This window comes from Pezoporus occidentalis, unplaced genomic scaffold, assembly GCF_034315485.1.
Source record: "Pezoporus occidentalis ecotype Australia unplaced genomic scaffold, CSIRO_AGI_Poc_V1 ctg68, whole genome shotgun sequence".
NCBI lineage: Eukaryota > Metazoa > Chordata > Aves > Psittaciformes > Psittacidae > Pezoporus > Pezoporus occidentalis.
In genome coordinates this window covers 3,706,436-3,728,536 of record NW_026916030.1, presented here as the reverse complement: position 1 = coordinate 3,728,536, position 22,101 = coordinate 3,706,436, and the positions used below count along the sequence as shown (strand labels likewise).

Sequence of the window (22,101 nt, the reverse complement as noted above, 5' to 3'; positions counted from 1 at the left end):
AGGGCATCTCAGAGCCAGCAATGCTGGATGCTGTGAAGCCCGAGTATATCAGTTACCATGGTCCTGGCACAACAAATGGTAGATGAAGTGGTCGCTGCCGATTCATCTTTCATGTTTTATTTATCCAAACTGTCTGGCTGTGTTACATCAACGTGCAACTTTCAGCTGATCATTCCTCCATCAACAGCAGACAGGTAGGAGAGATGACCTCTGTTAAGTTTGTTAGTTGCTGCAACACTGGGAGTCAGCATCAGTGCTCTGCCACAAACACAGGAGAAAAGGGCAGAAAGCCTCCCCGTTTGCAAGATGCACCATTCGGGGCCTCCTCACCATGACACTCAAATACCAGCAATGTCCTTATCTGTCAAATACTGTAAGCTGTTAAGAATGATGGTTCTGATAAAAAGACACTACAAACTGTCTCCGTTATAAGCCAGGTATCTGAGGGGCAGCTGGGACCGGCAGTCTTCCCCATACACTCACTTTAATTCACTCCTCATCAATATGAGGAATGTATTCCCAAACCGTGCCGAGCAGAGGATTCATGCCAAAAGCCCAACAGGCACCGACTGAGGGTATTTACACTCTCTGGTAGCCAGCAGTTGCTACTACCTATAATGATTTCTGACAACCTCACATTTAAGGTAGCCACAGACAAACCAAATACTCAAATCACCATTAACCTTTCTGTTTAATGCCCTCCCTGCATATTCTGGGGCTGTTACTCCTGCTAGTGCAGGTACTCCAGGATGAGAAGCGCAATTATTGTCCATCTACCCCAGGAAGCGATATTTCCCATAGCTCTGAAGCTTTATTTTAATGTAGAGGCAGGCAGGGAAGCGGATGGAATAAAGGTCAAATGATGGAAATTGGCAGCCCCCAGCCTTTCTGTCAGGACCAATGATCAACCTCTGAGGTCGCAGTCACTTTTCTGTTCCTGTTGTCACTGAAAGCACAGGTACAAAATGGTATCTCCATAGCCTGACAACTGAGTCACTGTGAATATCCAAAACACGACAAAAAGCAGGACTACCCACTAGATGGAGTGCATTCATTGTGGAATTAAACAGTTCCTCCACAAAAGGGGAAGTTTTCACACTAGCCTCAACCAAAACCACTGTAGAAGGCATCGGGACCTCATTGCACATGGTCACCTCTCCTCTACAGAAGATGTGGGCAGATGACCACCACTAATCAGAAATTAACAGATGCTTAACAGCCACACTAGAAGATCACAAGAACACTGTATGTACAACATGGGCAAATTTGCAAGAATCAGCACCAAAAACAAAGAAGGGGAAGCTAATCCTGCAAGAAAGTATCTATGGTGCCCCAGGATTCAGAAACTACTATTTCCTTCACCAACATTCCCTGCAGCATTTGCTTCTCTAGGTAGAGTTAGAAATCCATCAGCATCATGAGCACACAGCACCCAGTGCTAAAACAGGAAACACTAAAGTGAGGGGGTTTCTGAAATGCAAGTGTTCCCTTTTCTGCAGCTTTTATTGCAGATTTTGCCAGCAATTTCTTTCCATGAAGAACAGACAAAATGCAAATATCCTGCCGCTGCAGTTTGCCTCCTGACTCGCCCAAACTCAGTGAAGTGCCTGCCTGAATTATAATTGGCTCCATAAAATGAATTATCTTATGGGTAAGAGCATGCCAGGCACAGATGCAAATCATACAGACACTCAGCAAACGGACTTACATTTTCTTTTGAAAACGATCTCGTGAAGCACAGGTATCGTGTGACCTTGGATTTAAATAAGCCATCTTTCCAGAGGTCAGCATCCAAGCCATCTGCTGTTTGTGCAACCTGGAAAGAAGAGAGAGAGGGGGAGAGGAGACATGTGAGCCAAGATAAAGTTAATATATGTGCGGTACTTCTTCCTCAGACCTCTTCTAATTAACGGTAGCCCGAACTCTCACAGCATCTCATTAGTTTCTTCACAAGGTGCAGTGCAAAGAACTTCCAAGAGGAGGTATAAAAAGAAGTTCTAAAAACGCTGTCTCTTGGGAGCCCATTGATTAAAGATGCTCTGACAAAGGCTATTCTAATGAGGAAAGAGCAACTTTGGTTACAGTTTCCAAACAATAGTTTGGGAAAGTCAGCATATCGAGGCTCTCATTACCACCCTACAGGCAAGGGCACATTGGGGCAAGCTGGGAGGAGGATCCATGTAGACAAAGCACAGAAACTGCCCAATCTCAGTATTATATTCACAGAAGAGGCAGAGGAATTCTGGTTCCAGGCAAAAAGGCTGCTTCCAGCAGCTGGGGAAAGCCCTGGTCACTTGTGGACTTCAACAGCAGTGCTGTGTGTGAGGATGCACCCTGAAAACTTCCCTTTCCAATGCATCTCTATGCCCAGTTGAATCAGTGGCACACACACGGAGGGCCAAGGAAACAGACTATGGGTCTGTCTGATCATCTGTCTGACCCTCAAATCACATGGTGTCCTGAAACCACAACACATGAGCACATGCAAGAAGAGAAAGGCAGAAGATTTCACCTTTGAGCTGATTCAACACGAGGCAGCATCATGCCCAGGGAAAGGACTCTGCTCTACTAGCAGCTGGGCACTCACCCTGCACCAGAAGCTGGTAAGAGCCCCTGCCACTGAAGGTTTGTTGTCAAATAAGAGAGAACACAAAGCAGCACACACAAGGGTAACAGAAATAAGATCACCCCACCAGACTAACGCCTGACTGATAGCTCTCAACAGAAGACTCCAGAAGCACAGCTGAACTTCTGCCTAATGCTTCTCAGATGGGGGCAAACCATTCCATTGCAGCTCTTCCAAGTCTGATCTTATTGAGTAAGACCTTGGCCCCAGAGCAGCCAGATAACAAAGAGCTGACATTTGTTGTCACTGTTTGCACCCATGTTTTGCTGAAGAGAGACTCTGTGCAGGGCACAGGAAGCAAGAGATGCGTGCTGACAAGACCCTCCAATTATCCCAAGTACAGGAGAGAAAAGCCTGTTTATTGTCTGTTCAAAGGGAGCAAAGTGCATTGGCTGCTCTTCGCATTTCAGCAACTGCTGTTTCACAAGCCCCTGCTCAGCTCAAGCCCTTGCAAGACACAGCTTTTGCAGTCAGGTTTCTGCAAAGAAACAGGCATCATTTTTAAATAGTAAAATCTGAAAACAGGATTTTGGTGGATTTTTTTTTGCTGCTTTATTATTCCCTGAATTCAACTGTTTCCTAAAGTGCTGCTTTAGGAACATAACAAAATCCATGCACATCTCCTTCCCCTATGGTTAAGTCTGGCCTGGTGAAAACATATTCAGGCAACAGACTGCTTGGAAAAACTGTTGGCATGCAGGGACCCTTCACTTGGACTCCAGCCCTGTTTAGAAACTGTTTTTAGAAACCATTTCTGCTTCTGCTGAAATGGAAGTCACAGGTGACATTAACCCCGAGCACCCTGCCTGCACATCTTCCTGCTGAAGTCTTCTTCCAAGCCTGGGGAACATAAGCATGCATTAACTTGTCAGAAAACTCATGGGGAAAGAAAACAGTGCAATATAAACAGGAAACATCTTACATCATCTGCTGGGCTCCTGCAGGCAAGGAGGATCCCCACCACCTCCTGAAGCAGAACTCTGCCTGAGCAGTGCTGCTTCACAATGGCAGAGTGCCCTCAGTGGGGCAACACAGGAGGGCAGCTGGCCTGGAAAGGCCAAGGCAGACCTGTCTATCCTGTGCAGCCCCAGCTCATCAAGTGCTCTGCTTGGCTAAGAGACAAGTAACATGGGATGGAGGACATGGCACCCAGCACCAGGACCCAGTGCCCCAGGTCCTTCTTTGGAGCTGACAAAGCCACTCCTCAAGCATGTGCTACAAACACCAATAGTGCAGAACCATCCCTGCTCCAACACCGCCCTGGGTGAGCAGCATGCTCAGGCTCTCGCCCCAGAGCAAACCCCACATGGAGCTGACATTCAGCCTGCAGCAAGCAGTGTGGTTGCACAGGAACCACACCTCTCTCCTACTCCAGGCTCCCACCTCTCCTCCCTTTCCTCCCCACCCATACACTCAGTCTTGCCAGTTTGGGCAGATTTTCAGGAATCTAACTTCAAACACACTGTACATTTTGGCAAAATCAAGTCTTTGGTGCTTCAGCTGTTAAAATACCTGGCTAGTCAAGACAAGTTGTTTTCTAAACAGACACTACGGCAATGGAGGTTTCTAATTAAACTACTGAGGGAAAAGATCTCTGACCGTTTGCCAAGCTTCCCCTGGGTCTGGTCCCCTGGGCTCTGCCACACTGCCACCTCCAGCTGGGCAGGATGCTTGGACCTGGGCTCCATGTGAACCTGGGAAACAGACAGGAACATCCCCAGGGCATTTAACTTACACCTGGCCTGAAAGCACCCATGCCTTTGCTTGGTTTGTTTTAAAGAGAAGCAAGGGAAAAAGGAAGGAAAAGAGTGTGCCAATGGCTGGTTGCTGGAGAAAGGATATGAACAAAGAGGAATTTGGGCAAAGCCTATAAATAACATCACGGTCTCAGAGAGAACTGGATACTTCACCATCACAAAACTCAAAACTATTAGTGAAACTACATGATCTCAAATTCACCACTAATAAAAGGAAATACTTTCCCATGCAACTCTGAATCCACCTGTAGAACTGAATGCTGCAGGATACTGGAGCAAAACGCAAAGCCATCAGATCCCTACAACATCCCAAGAGAAACAGGGATTTCAGGAGTACACTTTCAGGATAGAGCTGCCACAGCTGCCTTCATCAAAGCTTTACACCCTGAAGTAACAATTAGCTGTTGGTGTCTCATTAGGGAAATAGAAGAGGAAACACAGCCCAAGACCGCCCAAGTCCTCACGTTTCCCACGTCTCAGAGCATGACTTTCTCTACTGCACTGAGAAGGGCACTTCTGCATACTGGGCTTCATGCCTTTAGGCATAGCAGACTTGAGTTCCACAGAGGTCACAGGGAAGTGACAACCCTGCATACCACACAGTGGTCCAGAGCCCAGACTCATACAGAGGAGCCACCTTACCAGACATCCAGGCAAGAAAAGTAGCCCTGCATGCCACTATCCTTTGGGTCTGTGCACCAGGACACCCTGTTACATCAGGGTGGCACCCTGAGCAGCTACAGTGAAAAAGATACTGACCATGGCTGGAGCTGGACTGCTGATGTGCCATACACAGCTGAAGTGTGTGAAAGCTGCGCTTAGGGTAAGACAGCTGCAGACGGCAGGCACTTCCCCACGGCCTGCAGCAGAGAATGCTGGCCCCAAGGTCAGAGGAGAGCTCCTTGTAAACAGAGAGGAAGGCAGAAGAACCAGAAGAAAGGCAGCCTCCTCTCTGTACCCCCCAGGAGAGAGTGACCCACATTCGCAAGCATTATTACAACACCACTGTAATTGGATTAAGCCACATGAAGACTCTTATCTTGCTTAAACTGCGTTAGTGCTGGAGCTCCCTATTAAAGCACAGACAGGCTATCTGGGGTGAGCGCGCTCTCTGCCCAGTCGTTTAAGCAGAATGCAATTCTGTTATCACAACTCTCACATTGTCCCATGCTCCTTTATCAGGGTAAGCAGCTAATTACACAGCCTGGCTCACACAGGTAATGAGCACTCAGAAAAATGCAGTAAATGCAAAAAACCTTCCAGGTCTTTTAAGCAGCCTTTTCACAATTCCCTCCCTTGTGCCCCTACTTCAGCCTGATCCATTTTCTTCTTTCTCACACTGAACTGGGTATGCAATGATCCAGAGCTGAAAAGGTTGAGCAAAACCTCAAGTCAACTGGATTCCACTCCCAACCACACAAGCCGTGCAACTCTGGAAACCCAAGGTGGATGTAGCACAGTCAGAGCTGGATACACACAACAGTGAGCAGAATGACTGCAGGCCAAACATTTCCATATAGGGCTCCACAAGGTCAGTATTTTAAGGTATTTCACTGCTTGGGACACTGATCTATGAGGAGAAAAACATGCTGTTTGTTACACAGCAACTAATCCATGGAATAAGCAGCTGTTAAACGTGACCTCCCTTTATGCATTCACATACTCATCTCTGCTGTATCCAGCTGCCTTTTCCTGCTGCCCAACATCCTGCCAAAACTTAGTTTAGAGGTTTGCATTCTGTCCATCAAAATTATCCCTGCAATTTCAGCTGGATGTGAAACTCTTTGCTTCCCATTCTGGAGCTTCTCATCATCATTGTGCAGTGCTGATATGTGGGATTAAACAGCTGATGTGGGATCCATTTACCCAGAGATATAATTTGTGCAATACTTAAGACTCCTTCAGGATGAATGTTACTAGGATTATTAAATTTGCATGCCACAGTGGCCAGCTGTTTCTGAAAACCCATCCTCCAGGTAATTATGCTCCTCTGGAGTGGCACAGATGAAGTAGCACGATTGCACCCACAAACCTCCACCAAGGGAAAGCACTAAGTGCTGTGGGCTGAGAGGTGGGCAGCTGGACCTCAAATTACTTCTTAAAGGACACATCTGAAGGCAAGCTCTCTCTGGAAGAGATGCTGATCCCAGCAAAGTAAAGCCTCATTAATGTAGAGCCAAAGTATTAGCAATGGCAGCTGAAACAGCTCTACTTACTACATCATAATCTGTAGGTGCTCGGTTCCGGGATGCAACCACACCAACACCGGTGATGGGATCCATCGGCAAGTCGGGCAAGGCATCGGAGAGGTCTCGCACTTCAGGCATTATGGACTGATCCTGAAAGAAAGGAGGAGAATTAAAGGGCTGCTCATCAGAACACCCCAGCAGAAGACAGAGAGCACCAAGAGAGCCTGCATGCATGCCACAGTGCCTGTGCTGACACACCACAGACTGCCAAGTTAAACAAGGGATTAGGCCAGACACACCTTCTGCACTTTCATTTGCTTTTGATAAGAGGGTACATTTGTGCAATGCCCAATAGGTTTGGAATTTGGGCCTGCAGCCTCTTCTGAGATCAATTTTGTTGCTTCCAGGATGCTTAGCATGGGCTGGTCTCCATCTAGCAATGATGGGAAAACCCGAGCTCATTCCCTTCCCTTCCAAACAGAGGGCAAATTTCATCCCAGATGAAGCAGCTCTGCTATTTCAAGCAGCAAGAAATCTGCTCCTAATGGCTTGATTGGGAGGGTCCCCATCCACTACACGTGTTACACACACTGGGGGTTCCCCCACAAGTCTTCAATCCCACGCACCCTCCTGAACCAGACCATTATAATGTAGCAGCACAGATGTATCTGGCGCTGTACGCAGAACTGCACTTGCTGCAGAGAGCCTCAACACCAGGGAACACAGATGAAGCAGCACGGGGTGGTCTGATGCAAAGCAGAAAGAGGCCTTGAAGAGGCCTGAGCATCTTCCAGGAGAAGGGACACATCACCAAGTACTTCACAGGAAGGAGATACGCAACAGGGGATAGAAGCAGGTAAGACCAACCGATTCTGGAGAGATGCTGTTGCAGGAAGCAGGAGAAGACAAGAGAGCTGCTAAAACTTGTTGAGGAGGGTGGGGAAAGGTGCCACTGCCTCAGCACGTGGTCTCCTGCAGAGGCAGCCAGTCAGGGCAAGTCTTCTCCAGCTTTCAGGCAGGAATGCCCCAGGAAACCACCACCCCCCCCGGGAACCCCAAGATAAAAGGGCAGTGTTTTGTGTAAACAAGCGTCACTGCTGGGCAGCCAGACAAGCCGTGAACCAGAGCTACCTAATTCAATTCCCTCCTCAGAGCAATTAAACCCCAGCATTTCGAGGCCATGTAGACAGCTGGTTACTTACTGCTTCTAGAAAAGGCAGAGGTGAGTGCTGGTGCCAGTGGGACCTGGGTTTACACTTCACAGTGCCCAGTCAGAACAAACATCGTGCTGCAGGCAATAAGAAAGATCAAGTCTGGGCCCTAGGTAAATAATAATAATGTCACACGAACAGCCAGACTACCTGAGGAGTCCAAAACAGAAGCTAGGAACTGGTAATGGCAAAACACTATTGCTGATGAACCAAACCCAGTGGAAAGCTCTGCCTGTGCTGCTCCACCAGCTCATCCAGATGCCTTGCAAATCCAGAACCCACTGCCTAAAACGTGAAGCACCGAGCAAACATAATGTGAACTTGACAAAGAACTTACAATCTGTTCTTCACACAGACACACATTTTCTGAACCTTTTCCAAGTCACTCTCAGTAATGTGATGACTTGTTATTACACATTGGGAGGAGCTGGGAGATAATGAATGCTGATAGGAGCTTCTCTTAAGCCATTTTGAACTGAAATCCAGGTAAGTGACGATATTCCCCAGCACACTAAGAACACCACAAGGCAGGTTCCAGCATGGCGGCAAGGAAGCAGATCTGCTCCTCCAGCCTCCACCAAACCCACCCTGACCAAGCACTGGCTTGCTCTGCAGAAGCTAGTGAAGCAGGGGCAGCTGGGATGGCACTGACACCTCAGGGTGGGAAGCAGGGGGGCTGTGCCCCCTCTCTCAAGCCCTGGGAGAGCTCAGGCATGCACAGAGCATCCGGTACTCCCTCCTCTTCCACAGCAGTGATGGCAAGGATGGGGCTTATGCTGCTGAACACCGACTTCCCTGGTAGGATCCTGAGCTGCAGCAGTGCTGGCCTGGGAAAGGTTGAGGATGGGGCCCTGGGAGTCCCTGGCACCCCTGCAGGAGCAGGGTGGGTGTTTTACCTGCAGCCCAAAAGCACCCTGACCTCAGCAGGAGGAAAGGGGAACATTTGTGGGGGCCGTCTGCAGTCCCGCTCGGTGCAGCAGGAGGAGGAGAAATTAGCATCAATCCTCACTTTGTGCTGGCTCACACAAAGCCTCTCTATGGCAGCGGCAGCGGCCAAGCATGGAGAATGGGGCTTTCTGCCTTGAGAGGCCGGCAGGTGGAAGCCGTGGGGCAAGACACAGTGCAGCACTGGTGCAGGGCCTGGAGCAGCACCCCACTGCAGCACCCCACTTCAGCAAGGGCTGAGTTCCCCACAGCCACCACCGCTGTGCCCAGTGAGCCTGGCACCCTCTTCTGCCTCATGCTCAGGCCTTGGCTGTGCCCGTGGCCAGACAGGACGGGCAGGCAGACAGCATGTGCACACAAAACAAACCTCCAGGTCTCCAGGCAGTGCAGAGCACCCTGCTCTGCAGCACTCAAAGACGGCTGGGCCCGTGTCTGGCCACCACAGCACAGCAAGGCTCTCCAGCAGCTTCCTGCTGTGCGGGTGGCATGGAGGATGCATCTGGAACAGATATGGAGCAGCAGCAATCGGTTTGCACACTCGGGTAAATGTTTTTGTGAACTCTGCACAGGTCAGAGGGGAGTCTATGGCTGGGCAATCATACAGACGATTAGTTACATTGCCCTACTCCCCCAGGGCGCCTGCAAAGTTTGGTTTCTTTTCTATCATGCCTTTGAACTTAGAACCAAAAAGCAAACAGTGAGAGAAAAGATTAAATTAAGGAGCAGGATTCTAGAAATACTCCTATTAGACAGCTTGTTATTTTAATGAAGCTCTCTTTAAACAACACAAGTTTGACCTATACACCCAACTAACATCATGGTGGCTGAAAACTCAAACCAGCTGACCAGGAGATGGCCTGTGTCCATCCTGTGCTCAGCCAAGCTCTGCTGAAGGGCCCTGTGCCGCTCTGCTCTGTGGGGTTATTCTGGGAGCAGCCCAAAACAATTAGAACATTTTTCCCACCAGTTGGGAGCATGCTCCCTGGAAATGATTCCCAACTGCAGGGCCACATCCAGCAAAGGAAAACCGGATGCAGGCTCTGATGCAGGAAGAAGTCTGCAGGGCCACTCAGACAAAGCCAGCAGGGAAAGGATATGGTTCCACCAGAGAAAGTCACTGTGCATCCTGTCAGCACCAGTCCTGAGCAATGCACAGCAGAGTGGAGTGGGATGGCTGCAGGACAAGATGCAGAGAACATATGGCTTGACACGCAGCCACCACACTGCTGGCTTTATCCCAAATGCCTTCTGTCCCCCTTGAACTGGCCATGCTGTGAAGCTGGAGACAAAGCAGAAGACTGGGGATCTTGATGCCCAGCTGTAGGAGAGACCTTCAGAGCCTCTGCCTCAGCCAAGGCCCTGCTTTATTGTCTTTGCCTCTTCCTGCCCAGAGTATGGGGCACCACTTGCTCTGTGTGGCACCAACCCAGGTATGGCCAGACACAGACCAGCCCCAACCTCTGCAGGTATGAGGCACAGTCCCCATCCTACTCCCTCATCCTGCCATTCCCCAACCCCAGATGGTGACAGCCTTCAGAGCAGGCTACCAGGTACAGGCAGGGAAGAAGAGCAGAGGAAGTGCATGCATCAGGCAGTGACATTTAGTCAGGAAGCCATATGTGTGCAGCCCAGCCAAGGTCTCGGTTTAACCTGTCACCACACAATGCTCACCAGTGCTCCACTCCGACTCCTCCCTCTGTGAAGTACCTACTTCCAACAGGCACAGCGTGTCTGCTCCCTAGGAGATGTGTAACACAGGGCCCGTGCTGCCCTGGCAGTACAAAGCCCTGTGCCAACTGGCAGCACAGCTCCTTGTAGCTGCCTCAGCACCCCAAGCCTTGTACCTTTTGGAGACAGCAAAGCTGGGGGCAGCTCATCACCCCCCAGAGTGCTGTCCTGCAGCCCATGCCCACAGTCACACAGACCTCCCCTTCTCACAGCACTCCCAAGACTGTTTGCGTCCTCACTTGCTCTCACCCGTTTTCTTGCTAGCTCATCTCTGCTTTTATGTGTTTATCCTAGGCATACTTTTCTGCTGGTTCCACTGTCCGTTTCAAATATTCCACTGAGGTGACTGACCACACGAGCTGCTGTGCTTTGGCTCGGGCTATCTATAACAAAGGAATACATTTTCAGAAATGAATGTATTATTGGGTTTGTAGAACATTTTTCCCCCTCGGCATTCCTTTTCAACAAGTTAGGCAAGTTCAAGAGCTGGTGGGTACATGATCAAATCAGGCCTGATGATGTATTTGCTACAGAAGCATCACGCTGCCAGCAAAGCGGGTCAAGTTCTGAAGCTAAATAGCAAGGGACATGGAGAGAATGGGCTTATTGTTTCTTCCTTCTACTACAAGCCCTGCACTTTGACACTGACTTGTTCTTCCTACAGGCAGAAAAGTATGAGCTAAGCCAAAACTGGAAAAAAATTACCAACTACCTCACTGAGTTCCTGCACCCTGCGGGAAATAACCCCATCAAAGCAAAACCGACACGTTGCTAAAACCCTCGCTCGCATGCTTGGGCTATCACTCCATCACTTTATAAAGGCAGTAGGTACTGCTGGCATGACACACGTTGCTCCGAAGTTACACTGCCATTCTCCTCTGCACGCCCGGTCCTCCCACTGCGTCCGGGAACAGGACACAGCCGAGGCAGTTTTCTATTTCTGTTCATGGACTAGGACACAGTTTCAATCAGAAAACAGGAGACCATGACAGGACAAGGGCTCAGGGCCCTGGGGGCCTCCAGCACAAGCAGGCAGAATTTCAGTTTCATGTTTCTCCCCAAATAAAGGTATGTCTGGAATCACCCCCGCACCCAGGCTCCCATCTTCGAGACAGCTGCCCTGTCTCAGCTGCAAACTCTACAGTTTAACTGACCTGGATGGAAACAGGAACTTAAGTCATGGAATGAGCAAAACTGAGATCTTGCATTGCTTCACAGCACGTCTAACTGTGGACACACATCTGTGAAGAGCATCCTATTTCAAACCAAAATAGGCTTCCATACACATCCAACCCATCAAAATTTAAGCAACATGCAGTTCAGTTACTTCTATTTTGGCACATGTATGAGCTGTGTGGTCCCTGGGGGCTACAATAACCCTTGGGCCTGGGATTCATTTTGTCAGAGCAGCATGCAGTCCAAGACTGAAGCATTGTGTGTTTTATTTCACACCTCCAGAAGCTCAAACTAAGCCTTCATCCCAGCATGATGAGAAAATGTAGCGGGTAAGGCTACCTCAGCTAAAAATTACCGGGATGACACTGCCAACCTGCTCCACGATGCATTAAGGTATATGTTAGTATGTTCTCATGCAGCTAAAATAAAACACAAGATGGAGAAACCTAAGTTTCAGCCCAACCAGCTGAACACCTGCTGAGGCCCAGCCTGTCTTGTTTCAGCTGAAGGCCTCATCTTGCATTACTATGACCAAGCACAGAAAACACTGAAGCCTGGTAGGTCTTTGAGAACCTTCCCAGAAACCACAGTGGAAGCTCAGGAGTCTCAGTAATGCAAGAGGTGAGTACATGAAACACAGGCAACCCAGTTATTGCTGCTCTGGCCAATGCTGTAAAGAGAAGCGCCCACATTATCACCTCCAGATAGCAGAAACATGAGAGCAGGCGAGAAAAATGGGTAGTCATGTAAACCCACGCTGTAAACGCTTGCTGCTAAAGACCACACAAAAGACAGGGGTTTGCTATTGTCTCCAACCAGTCACTAATGACATCTGCAGTAACTCCTGAGGTCAAGGTACCAGGGCTTTACCCCACCGCTGATCCCTGCCAGCGACAGCAGAGCGCTTTGGTCTTGCATGGGGTCACCGGGGAGCTCAGGACACGACCAGGGCTCAACGAAGCCTCGGTCTACTCGGTACGCAGGCACCGGCAAGGCCGCTGCCCGAGCGCGGGGAGCCCCCACCTGCCCCTCCTCAGCGGGCAACCGAGCATCCCGGGCCGCACACCGGGCCCTGCGCCCGCCCCGGCCGGGCGGGGATCCCGGTCCGCCCGCCTCGCCCGGAGCTCCGGCCGTGCAAGCGCTCCCGCCGCCGTGCCCCGCAGGGCCGGGCCCCCCTCTCAGACGCGCAGCCCCCGCCGGACCCCCGAGCATCCACCGGGCCCGGCCCCCGAGCGGGGCGGCCGCACCGGGCCGGGCCTCGCCGGGGGTCCGCGGCGGGTGCGGGGACACTTAACTGTTGCCCGTGCGGCGGGCGGCGGGTCGCGGCTCCCCCGTCGCAGGCAGAAGCAGCTCCTCATCGCCCGGCGGAGCCGGCGCGGCGCGGCCCGGCGGGAGGAGCGGCGCCGGCGGGGGAGCGGCCTGCGGGCCCGGGCGGAGCGGGGCGGGGAGCGGCGGGCAGGCCGCGGCCCGGCCCCGCGCGGAGCCTCACCCGGTGGGGCGCGTTGTGCCGGGGCCCGGGGCGCTCCGGGGCCGCAGCAGCGCAACACAGCGCAGCCGGGCTCCCCCCGCCGCCGCCGCTGCTGCCGCCGCCGCGCAGGCTCCCGCCCACCCGCGACCGGACCGCGGCGCGCAGGGCCCAGAGCCCGCCCCGCACCGCGACCCCCGCGGCCCGGCCCCGGGGCACTCACCGTGCGGCCGCGCAGCTGCCTCCCACTGCCGCGGCGAGGGCCCGGCCTACCGCGGAACCGGCCCCGCCGGCCGGCACAGGCGCCCGCCCCACCCACGGCGGGGCCCTGGGGCCCCACTGCCACCCCTCGGCCCCCGGAGCTCTGCCCACCTCCGGTTCTGCCCAAGCCGGGGCACAGGGCTCGGAGAGCGGAGCCGACCACAAGAATCCGCCCCCCGTGCGGACAAGGGCTCCCCCGCTGCCCTCCGCCTGGGTGGGGAGCGCTCAGGTGCTTGGCCCGCCCCAGCCGGGAGCCTCTGGAAGATGGGAAAGAGCTGGATAATTGCAATTTAACCAACAGCACCTCGTTCCTTCTGAAACAAATGGCATGTAGGAGACAAGCACCAGGTGCCGTGGACTGGGGAAGGGTGAATTGTGTCAAACAAAGCCAGTTTTATTCTTGAGAGCACAGTCCCTGGGGTTGGGGGATAAGCAGTTTTGGGAGCTGCCTTGACTTCAGTCAGGTGTTTGACACTTCCTCTTGCCACGGCCTGAAAAACAAACTAAACATACATGGTACAGAGAGGTCAAGGGTTGGCCGGGCTGGCCGGGTCCACTTGCAGCACAGAACCCATCCTGACCTGAAAGTCTGCAGTGGTCTGGTTCTGCTGAAGGTTATGGCAGTGATGAAATTGAGAATGTACTTATTAAATCAGCAGATGATGCAAATCACAACGTGGAACAGTAGCATGGCCTGTTGCCATCACCACAGGAACTAATCCTCCAGCTGCCCTGGGTTTGGTTTTGAGCACCTTACTGAAGGAAGGTCATCAGCAATAAGCTGGAAAGCAGCAAGAGTGGTGTAGGGGTTGATACCAATGGTCTTTGATGCAGGACTGAAAGAGCTAGTAATCTAAAGAAAAAGAAAAAAATCCTGGGGTGAAGAATGAAATAAAGGAGGGAGGAAAACACCTTAGTTTGTAGGTAAATTAAAGGGGAGGGCAGTAGCCTTCAATCCTTGACAGACTAAGAGGTGATGGGTGTGAAGTACAGCAAGAGATCCTGCAAAGATATGGTGAAAAACTTCAGTATAGCAAAGACAGTCAAACAACTTGGGGAGTCTTTATCTCACTGGTCACCTTGAAAGCACTTATCTGACATCCCCTCGGGGCAGGGACCAGGCAAGACAGTCTCCTAGGTCCCTTCTGGAGCTGGTTTCCTCTGTGTTCCTTGATATGCTGCCTGCTCAGAGCCACATTTTCCTCTGTGCTGGAAATGTGGCCTCTGATTTATAAGATGAGAAAGATCTCACTCAGATGTCACCCAAATTTCCTCCCAGTTGTCCTCTTTTGCCCTAACAAAATCAGGTGCCACCTGAAGGTACATTTAATGGAGCATCCGTCTTTGTGGTTACAGGGTGATTCCTTTCCTGATATTCTGCCTTTACACCACTAACTCACTGATTTCCTCACCCTCTCCCATATCTTTTTGTTCAGATTTGCTCATCGTTTGAGGAGCTCTCTTCAACCTGTTCTTTTCCTACCAGGATGACTGTTTACTTCTTCCACCTTAGCTGGACTCTCTATCTACCTCCCTTTAGCCAGGCTGAGCTGAGAGGAGCGGTTGAACAAGCAGCCCTTCTGTTGTTCCAGCTCCTTGCTCTTCATTCTGGTGTGGTTAGACTTACTACCAAGAGAAACACTATAAGCTTTGATTAGTGTGTATTTGAGAGGCTTGCCTGGAGAGCAACAGGCACATTAGTGGTTTTGTACTCCTGTCCATAAAGCAAAGTGTCCTGCAGCAGCAGGATCTTGGTATCCCGTTTAGTCCTGGATGCAGCTCTGGGTTGAGGCCAAACCTGTTCTGGCTGGTGGTTCTCTCCAGTAAACCATTTTAGACTGGTGCTTGTTGAGCCATGGTGATAACTGGGTATTTTTAACTACAGTTCTGTTCCCTACCACTCGACCAAGGCTTTCTGGCTTCTAGCGCATACAGCCCTGATGGCTGGTAGTGGCTTCTGGGTCTAAAGATTAAAAAAAAAATATGTATTTTGAGCAATAAGGAATACAATGCTTTTTTTTTTATTATTTGGAGAGTAATTTAGAGAGAAGGAAGGATGATGCCTGGTGGAAATGAGAAATATATGTCCCATACATAATATATGCCCCACATGCCCTATTAGAAATACAACAAGATTTCCTGAACTGGAGATGGTGTTACACATTACAGTGTGCTAATGCTCCCCCACGGAGATGCTGATACTGAGAGAGTCTTTAGTGTAATAATATTAAAAATCCTAGAGTTTCAATAAGATCCTCCCTGCTACCATGGCAGTAGGAAATGAATTGATTCCAAAGGAAGACTCTAATTGCTGCTTAGTATCCACCAAATATTCTAAGATTCACTGCAAACATATATCCCAACATGTCTGTGGCATGATCTGTAATAACACTTTTTCCAAGGAGACAGTCACTTGCCAGCACAGTTTAGCTGCTGCTCCAGTTTTACCCTCCGAGAAGCTGCTTGAGAAAGCTTCATAGACTTGCACAGCTCAGGGCAAACTCCCAGCCCTTCTGCCTGCAGAGACCTTTAAACCTTGTCAGAGTTCAGAGGCTGGGGAAAGGCACCATCATCATCGTTCACAGAGCATAAGCACAGGCTCTGAATCAGCAAATACTTGTGCACTTGGTATTAGATACATGAATAACTGAACTGGAGTTGGTTAATCTACCAATGTAAAGTTACTCAAAAGCGTAAGTGTTTGCAAGTATAACATTTTCCTCTGAATATTTTCCATAAAGCTTCTTCAAAATGCATTTATTTACTGAGAGCATGTATTTTCTTATGAGTTTGGCAGTCACTTACACACTGTCCAGTTTGAGCCAGTGTCTTGTTTTCAGGACACTGAATAAGAGGAATTTCAGTCACTCTTGGCCACAGTGCTGGAGCTGTGGCTGAATGAACACAGCTCCCTCATCGCCGAGTAGCTGGACACCAGGATTCACATCCTCCAGAACAGAAAACAGAGTCAGTATCGTGGTGTCTCCCACATACCACAGGGGAGCTGCTAAATCTGCTCCTAGGGGAGAGACTGGACTGAGATAAAAGATTGCAGTTGAGCCCCACCACCCTCTTTACATTTCAAGCTTCCTGTAACAGTAAAAACTGTCCATTCCCAGATAACACCTCTGAAGAGCAGCGCAGTGCAGAATAAAATGCAGACTCCTCATTTACTATAAGCACAGTCTGTGGTGCAGCCTGTGATGCGCTGCTCCCAGCTCACTTGGTAAGGCACAGCATAGATGGTGCTGCACTGATGCCAGAATGGGGTGTGCAGCACTGAGGGCTGGTGCAGGGGACACTGGCCCAGCTCTGTGTGGAGCAGGAACTCCTTGCAAGCACTGGTCAGGCTTCACCACCAAATAGGATCCCGGGGGACAACCCACAAAGGATCCTGTATCCTCATCCTGACCGTCAGCTCAAGTCCTTGTTTAAAACCCTTTATGTTGCAGGAATTCCTCTCTGTCACCACATTTCATGTAGCAATGAAATACTGCTGCACGTACCATTTTTTCCATGCCTGCCTTTAGAGAAAAATCAGCCCAGAGTTTAATTTCATGCTGGAGCTGCTGCAGGTGGAGGCTCAGCTACTGCCTGGCTTTTTGTTAAGCTACCTCTTAGTGCACCAGAATGTCTCTTTACAGCTACAATTTCCCTTCTATATTCCTGTTCTAAACTTGGCTTTCCTAAAAGGAATGAGAAGGGCCTTGTATCTCCCTTAATTTAGGTACCTCTAAGTGGAAAAGGTGTGGCTGCCCATATGCATCGCTCCCTGAGAAGGCTCTGTGTGGTTTTGTTTCTAGCAATACTCAGGCAAGATCTGCCAGAAACCCTGTGACCCTCCATCCTTGTGTCCTCAGCAGTCCCCAGTGCCCGGGGCACAGCACTGCCCTTGCAGATCAACAGCAGCAGGGCTAAACCTCCACTTCTATAATAGCGGCAAGTTTTTACCTTGCCAATGCAGGATTGCAGCATACACAGGGCTCTTTACAGCACAAAGCTGCAACGCTCAGCCCCACTATGTATTATATTATGGAACATAATATTTAAGTGGCCTGGATATAACCCTGTAACCAGGGTTTCTTGACAGAACAAGCATTGCTCAGCACATACTTAGAGCTGTCTGTAAAACACATTTACGAAATGTTCATAAATTTCCCATCATAGCAAACCCCATGTCAAGGCCCCCACACTGATCCCAGACCTTTTGAACAGGCAGGGACTGCCCATTCCCCTGGGCTCCAGCCTGCCCCAGAGGAAGCTTTTCCAGCTGGGATATCAGTACAGAGAATAAATAGCCCTGCCCGTTGAGCTGTGCATCCTCATCAGTGTTTCTGTCCTACCTGGTGGACAAGGTGCTCTGGGGCCAGGAGCACCATCTTGGACCTCAAGTGTGGATGGCCCTACAGCAGAGTGCTCAATCCCTCATGCTTCTATTGCAGCTATGACTCCCATGCATGGTCCCTCATGCTTGTGTTGCAGCTCTGAGTCCCAGGAGATGCTGCAGCTCATTCAGGAGCCTGCATACAAAAGGACAAAGCTGTATTTAGTATTATCAGCTCCTCACTTAGCTCTAGGTCAGGGAAGCACTAAAAGCAAGTGCTCAGGCTCAAGCACATGCTTAACCAGCTTCTGAATTAGAAGAATGTCTGCGGGGTCAGTGACTTAATGGCAGCCCCAAAGGAATGAGCCTGCATGTGCGCTTGCTGCAGTCAGAAGCACACAGCTGGAGTGGTGGAGCCACCACCATGTCGCAGCTTTGGCAGGCTCACACACTGGGGCAAGTCCCTCCCAGGGTACCACACAGATGTGGGGTACAAGAGTGATGCATCCTTACCACAAGTGGATGGGATCAGAGACTGGTGGGCGTTGAACAGAGGCAAGCAGGGTCCTGGTTTTCTGACCCTTCTCCCCAAGGGGATCATCAGACACCCCAGAACAGGGGAGGAACTTACACAGGTCAACATCCTGCTGGTGCCCGCAAGTGTGTTTCCAGGACCTTGCATGGGAACCGGCTCTGGCTGGCAGCCAGCTTCCTCCATTCCCACCACACGTGTTTAGGAAAACGTTGTTTGCAAGTGTATTCACTACCTGGAGCATTACACTCATGGGTCATGAGTGAGCAACGCCTGGAAAGTTATCAAAATAGCCTCTGCAGAAAATTGCTCCGAGCTTCTTGTTTGAGGGATCCACTCTGGAACAGAAAAAGTGATCTGGAAAAGCCACTATTTTTTCATTTCCTGTTTGCTTTCCTATCTTACAGTTGTTATTAAATAACACCTATTTACTACAAGTAAGTCCTCACATTTGTATTTTAGTCCCCCTTTCAGTTATGATGTACATATGACACTGCTAGGGAGAACTGTGATTTACATAGAGCCCAGTAACTGCTCCCATCAGGACAGGCATTTAGCTTGCTCCTCCTAAAGGGGTTCAAGGAATTGCTCAACTGAGGAGGTGGTCAAGGAGGAGGGACTTTCACCAGCCCCCCTCCCAGGACAAGGAAACCAGGGCCCAAAGCACCCATCACTTGCCTGAGTCACAGGGAGCCACTGCCCTGAGGTGCACAGGATGTCAGCACCATTTAACAGCACAAGTCTGAATTCACGATCCCTGTTTCAAGGCCCTGCAGCCAGGACCAGCCCTATTTGTTCCACAGAGACAATCCCAGGGTTGAGGTACAGCTGCTGTTCCACCCAAATGGAGGGCAGAAAAAACCTCCATGCAGCTTAATTACCAAGGAGAGCCACACATCCAGATTCCCATATTATGAATAATAGCCACAGCGAGATGGAAACCTTTGCTTGAATAATTTTGAATGATGAACACATTTGAGGAAATAATGTTTTCTTTGCAAATCTCCTCTGATGAAATGCTACTGCTTGCCTTGCTTTCAGGGTGGGCACTGTCCCAGTGCCATCCCCCAGTGCTGCCCCAGGCCTGGGCCGGCACACTGCTTGCTGCTGTGCCAAGACATTCCCTACGGATACGTGCAGGGAAAAATCCATGGTGTCTGTCAGGGCTGCAAAGCTGCTGCCAGAGGAACACTCTGGCAGCAAATAGCATTCAGATGACTGGGTGTTTGCCCAGAGGAATGCCAGGGAATGAGTTAATCGGTGACCAGTTGGCAGGCAGCAATGGGAAGTCGGTCACAGTTCAGCTGCCTTTGCAAGGCTTTTTCTGTGTCCCTTCTCCGTTTGGATCCCCAAAATCTGGTCTTCAAACTCCCCAAAGCAGGGCCACAGCCAGCACCTTTCATTCCTTTTAAACCAAAGGAAACAGTTAACATAGTGGTTTAACTGCTGCAGCCAGAGGATTAATGCCCCCATTTCAGCCCCAAGTCATCCTCCCTGCCCTGCTTCCCACCATCACAGTGTGTGCAGGACCATAGCAGCATCAGGTAATACCAAGGGCTCTATTCCCTCTGATAAGAGCACGTCGGCTCCCTTCTTTGCAATTCCCAGGCCAGCTGGCAGCATTAGACACTGTTGCTTGGCTCCTTGGCTACTGCAGCTTGTGCACATTAGCACCCCAGCGAGTTTCCCATCCGTCTAACAGGACTCAGTGTGGATAACGGTGCCAAAGCCAGTCATAACTGGACAATTACAGCATCACTGGGAGATCAGAAAAATTGCAATCCAAATATCCTTAATGAAGAGCCAGCAGGAACAGCGGGAGCCTCGCCAGGCTGTCCCCAGACACAAGGTCACCTCCCCAAGGGCATCACAGCACCCTGATGAATTACACAGCTGAGGCCCAGGACCAGAAATGGGGTCTTCATGTTAAAACCTAAACCCACCATGACCAGCAGTGGAAGCAGAAGCCCTGACTCTTCCAGGAGGTTCCAAGCACCACAGTGCAACCACAGGCAAAGCCTCCTGTGCAGGCAGCTACAGTTATTGCAGGGAAGAGACTGCACACTCAGCACCTGCTTAACATCCTCCCAACTTTACCAGTACCAGAAGCATCACATCTATAGGATCCCTTGAGAAAAACACACTTGATCCTTGCAAAGGGGCAGATAAAACAAAATGAAACACATCATGCAGCTCCCTCAGAAGGATTTCTGCAATGTTGGGAAGTACAGGAGGATGGGTATCATGTGATGGGAGAATCTACAGATCACCCAGCATCACTAATGAGAAGCCAGTCTTTGAATGCATAATTTGACATCCCACTTTGCTTTCTTTCCAGCTTTGCATTTACTCCCACGTAAGTTTTGAGGGTTTTGTTCCAGAATTACAGGCCTGTGGATCCCTCAAAGCACATCCTGAGAGCACAGACACTTCTGAAGCAGGACCGCTCCCCTGCTGCCGAAATCATCCTTTTCTTGCTAACCAAAGGGAGGCTCAATGCAAAGCCAGAGCAGCTTTGCTTTCAGGGTGTATAATGTGCATCAACAACACAATGACGAGCTGACATTGGAAAGAGAAGGGCTCTTCCAGCTCCTTTCTAGCTGAGAGGATGCTTGTGCCAAGCACAGCTTTCATATGGAAAGTGGTGCATTTTTTTAGTGTAAATATTTTAAGAACAATGTTTTAGAAGAGAGGAAAAAAACCTCACCTGAGTTTAACAGGAAGACCTGTTCAGTTTCTTCTTTCTCTGTCAAAGACCGTGCTGCAGGACGCTCTGCTGCCTCTGTCTCTTAGGTAACCATGGGATTTACTGCAGTAACTTACCCTGTATTTCATTTCTTGGCTGTTCTGTTTCTCCTGTCGGTGCTACTCTGCCCGCCAAGGAGGGGAAGAGCCCATGCATCAGCCTTGGCGCTGTGCCAGCCAACAGGCACCAACAAGCATCTTCTCAGAGCTCGGGTTGGGAGCAGGTCCCTGTACCCCAGGGTAGCAGCAGGGCAGTAAGTGCTTGGGCAAGCACGTGCACACACAGAGATGCTGGGGCCCTGCTGAGGCAGTGGGGCAGGGACCCCCATAGATACCAGAGAGGAGGCAGGCAGGGATTGCCATGGCCAGGGTCAGGTCCTCATCCAACCATCTGGAAAGTCCATGGGATGAGACAGGCCAAGCTGGGAAGCTGACCCACAGGTCAGATCATGTCCATGGGGACAATGCAGGGCCAAAGCCAAGCCAGTTAGGGGCTGGATCCACAGAGTCTGTGAGGCCTAAGTCTGCTCCAGCACAGCTCAGGCAAGAGCTAAGTACCCAAGAGCTGAGCTTAAATGGGCTCCGTGGGTGCTTGACCCAGATGGGGCTCATCACAGCCATTAGGACAATTAGTGCCCTAGGCTCTGGGTGGAGCGTTCCAGGAAATGCTGACATTTCCCATAGGTGTGATGACTTGTGCCTGTTCTCAGAGGGACAGAGGAGGTTGGGTGTTGCTGTGACAGCCCACTGAAGGAACCCCAGTTCTTGCCATGCTCAGGGCACCCTGCCTGCCCTTTCCAGTGGCACAGTGACTGGAGATTCTGACCTTATGTTGATAAAAAACACCTAAACTAATCAGAGATTAAACCTCCTGAAGTCCTCGGGATGCCCCTGCAGATGGGAATCCCATTGTGCTCCAGTCAGGTCTGGGCAGCAACTGGGGGAGAGTTTGTGTGGCTGGAAGCCTGCACAATCACGTATCTGGACAGCAGGGGAATAGGCTGAGAAATGCCTTGTCCTATCTGGCCCTGTGTATTGCTGTTTCCATCTTGGAAGTGACAGTAAAACAGCATCCATATTACGGTGACATTAGTAGAATAGCTGCCACAGGGTTGCCTCCTGCTTTATGCTTTTCAGGCAGA

The 22,101-nt window shown here is 50.4% G+C and overlaps 1 protein-coding gene and 1 long non-coding RNA gene across 14 annotated transcripts in view; both read right to left on the bottom strand.

Moving 5' to 3' along the window:
* The window catches only part of MVB12B (multivesicular body subunit 12B), a 65,666-nt gene extending 52,192 nt beyond the window's left edge, over positions 1-13,474 (bottom strand). For 2 of the 13 annotated variants that reach the window (XM_062641188.1, XM_062641202.1), the window contains exons 1-3: positions 12,928-13,073; positions 6,600-6,722; positions 1,709-1,816 (exon numbers count right to left, since the gene is read on the bottom strand). In XM_062641188.1, the coding sequence (XP_062497172.1) occupies positions 1,709-1,816; positions 6,600-6,722; positions 12,928-12,990 (294 nt within the window). In that variant the 5' untranslated portion in view covers positions 12,991-13,073. Of the gene's footprint in view, positions 1-1,708; positions 1,817-6,599; positions 6,723-7,439; positions 7,745-7,774; positions 7,922-10,705; positions 12,744-12,927; positions 13,085-13,320 lie in introns of those variants that run through there. The other 11 variants (XM_062641194.1, XM_062641193.1, XM_062641195.1 and 8 more) reach the window with 11 other exon arrangements.
* Positions 13,475-19,111: 5,637 nt separating this feature from the next.
* LOC134175355 (uncharacterized) lies at positions 19,112-21,487 on the bottom strand. Its single transcript, XR_009968983.1, has 2 exons — positions 20,922-21,487; positions 19,112-19,619 (listed from the first exon to the last, which is right to left on the bottom strand). It is a non-coding gene; the product is annotated as an uncharacterized LOC134175355 (long non-coding RNA).
* Positions 21,488-22,101: the final 614 nt, after the last annotated feature.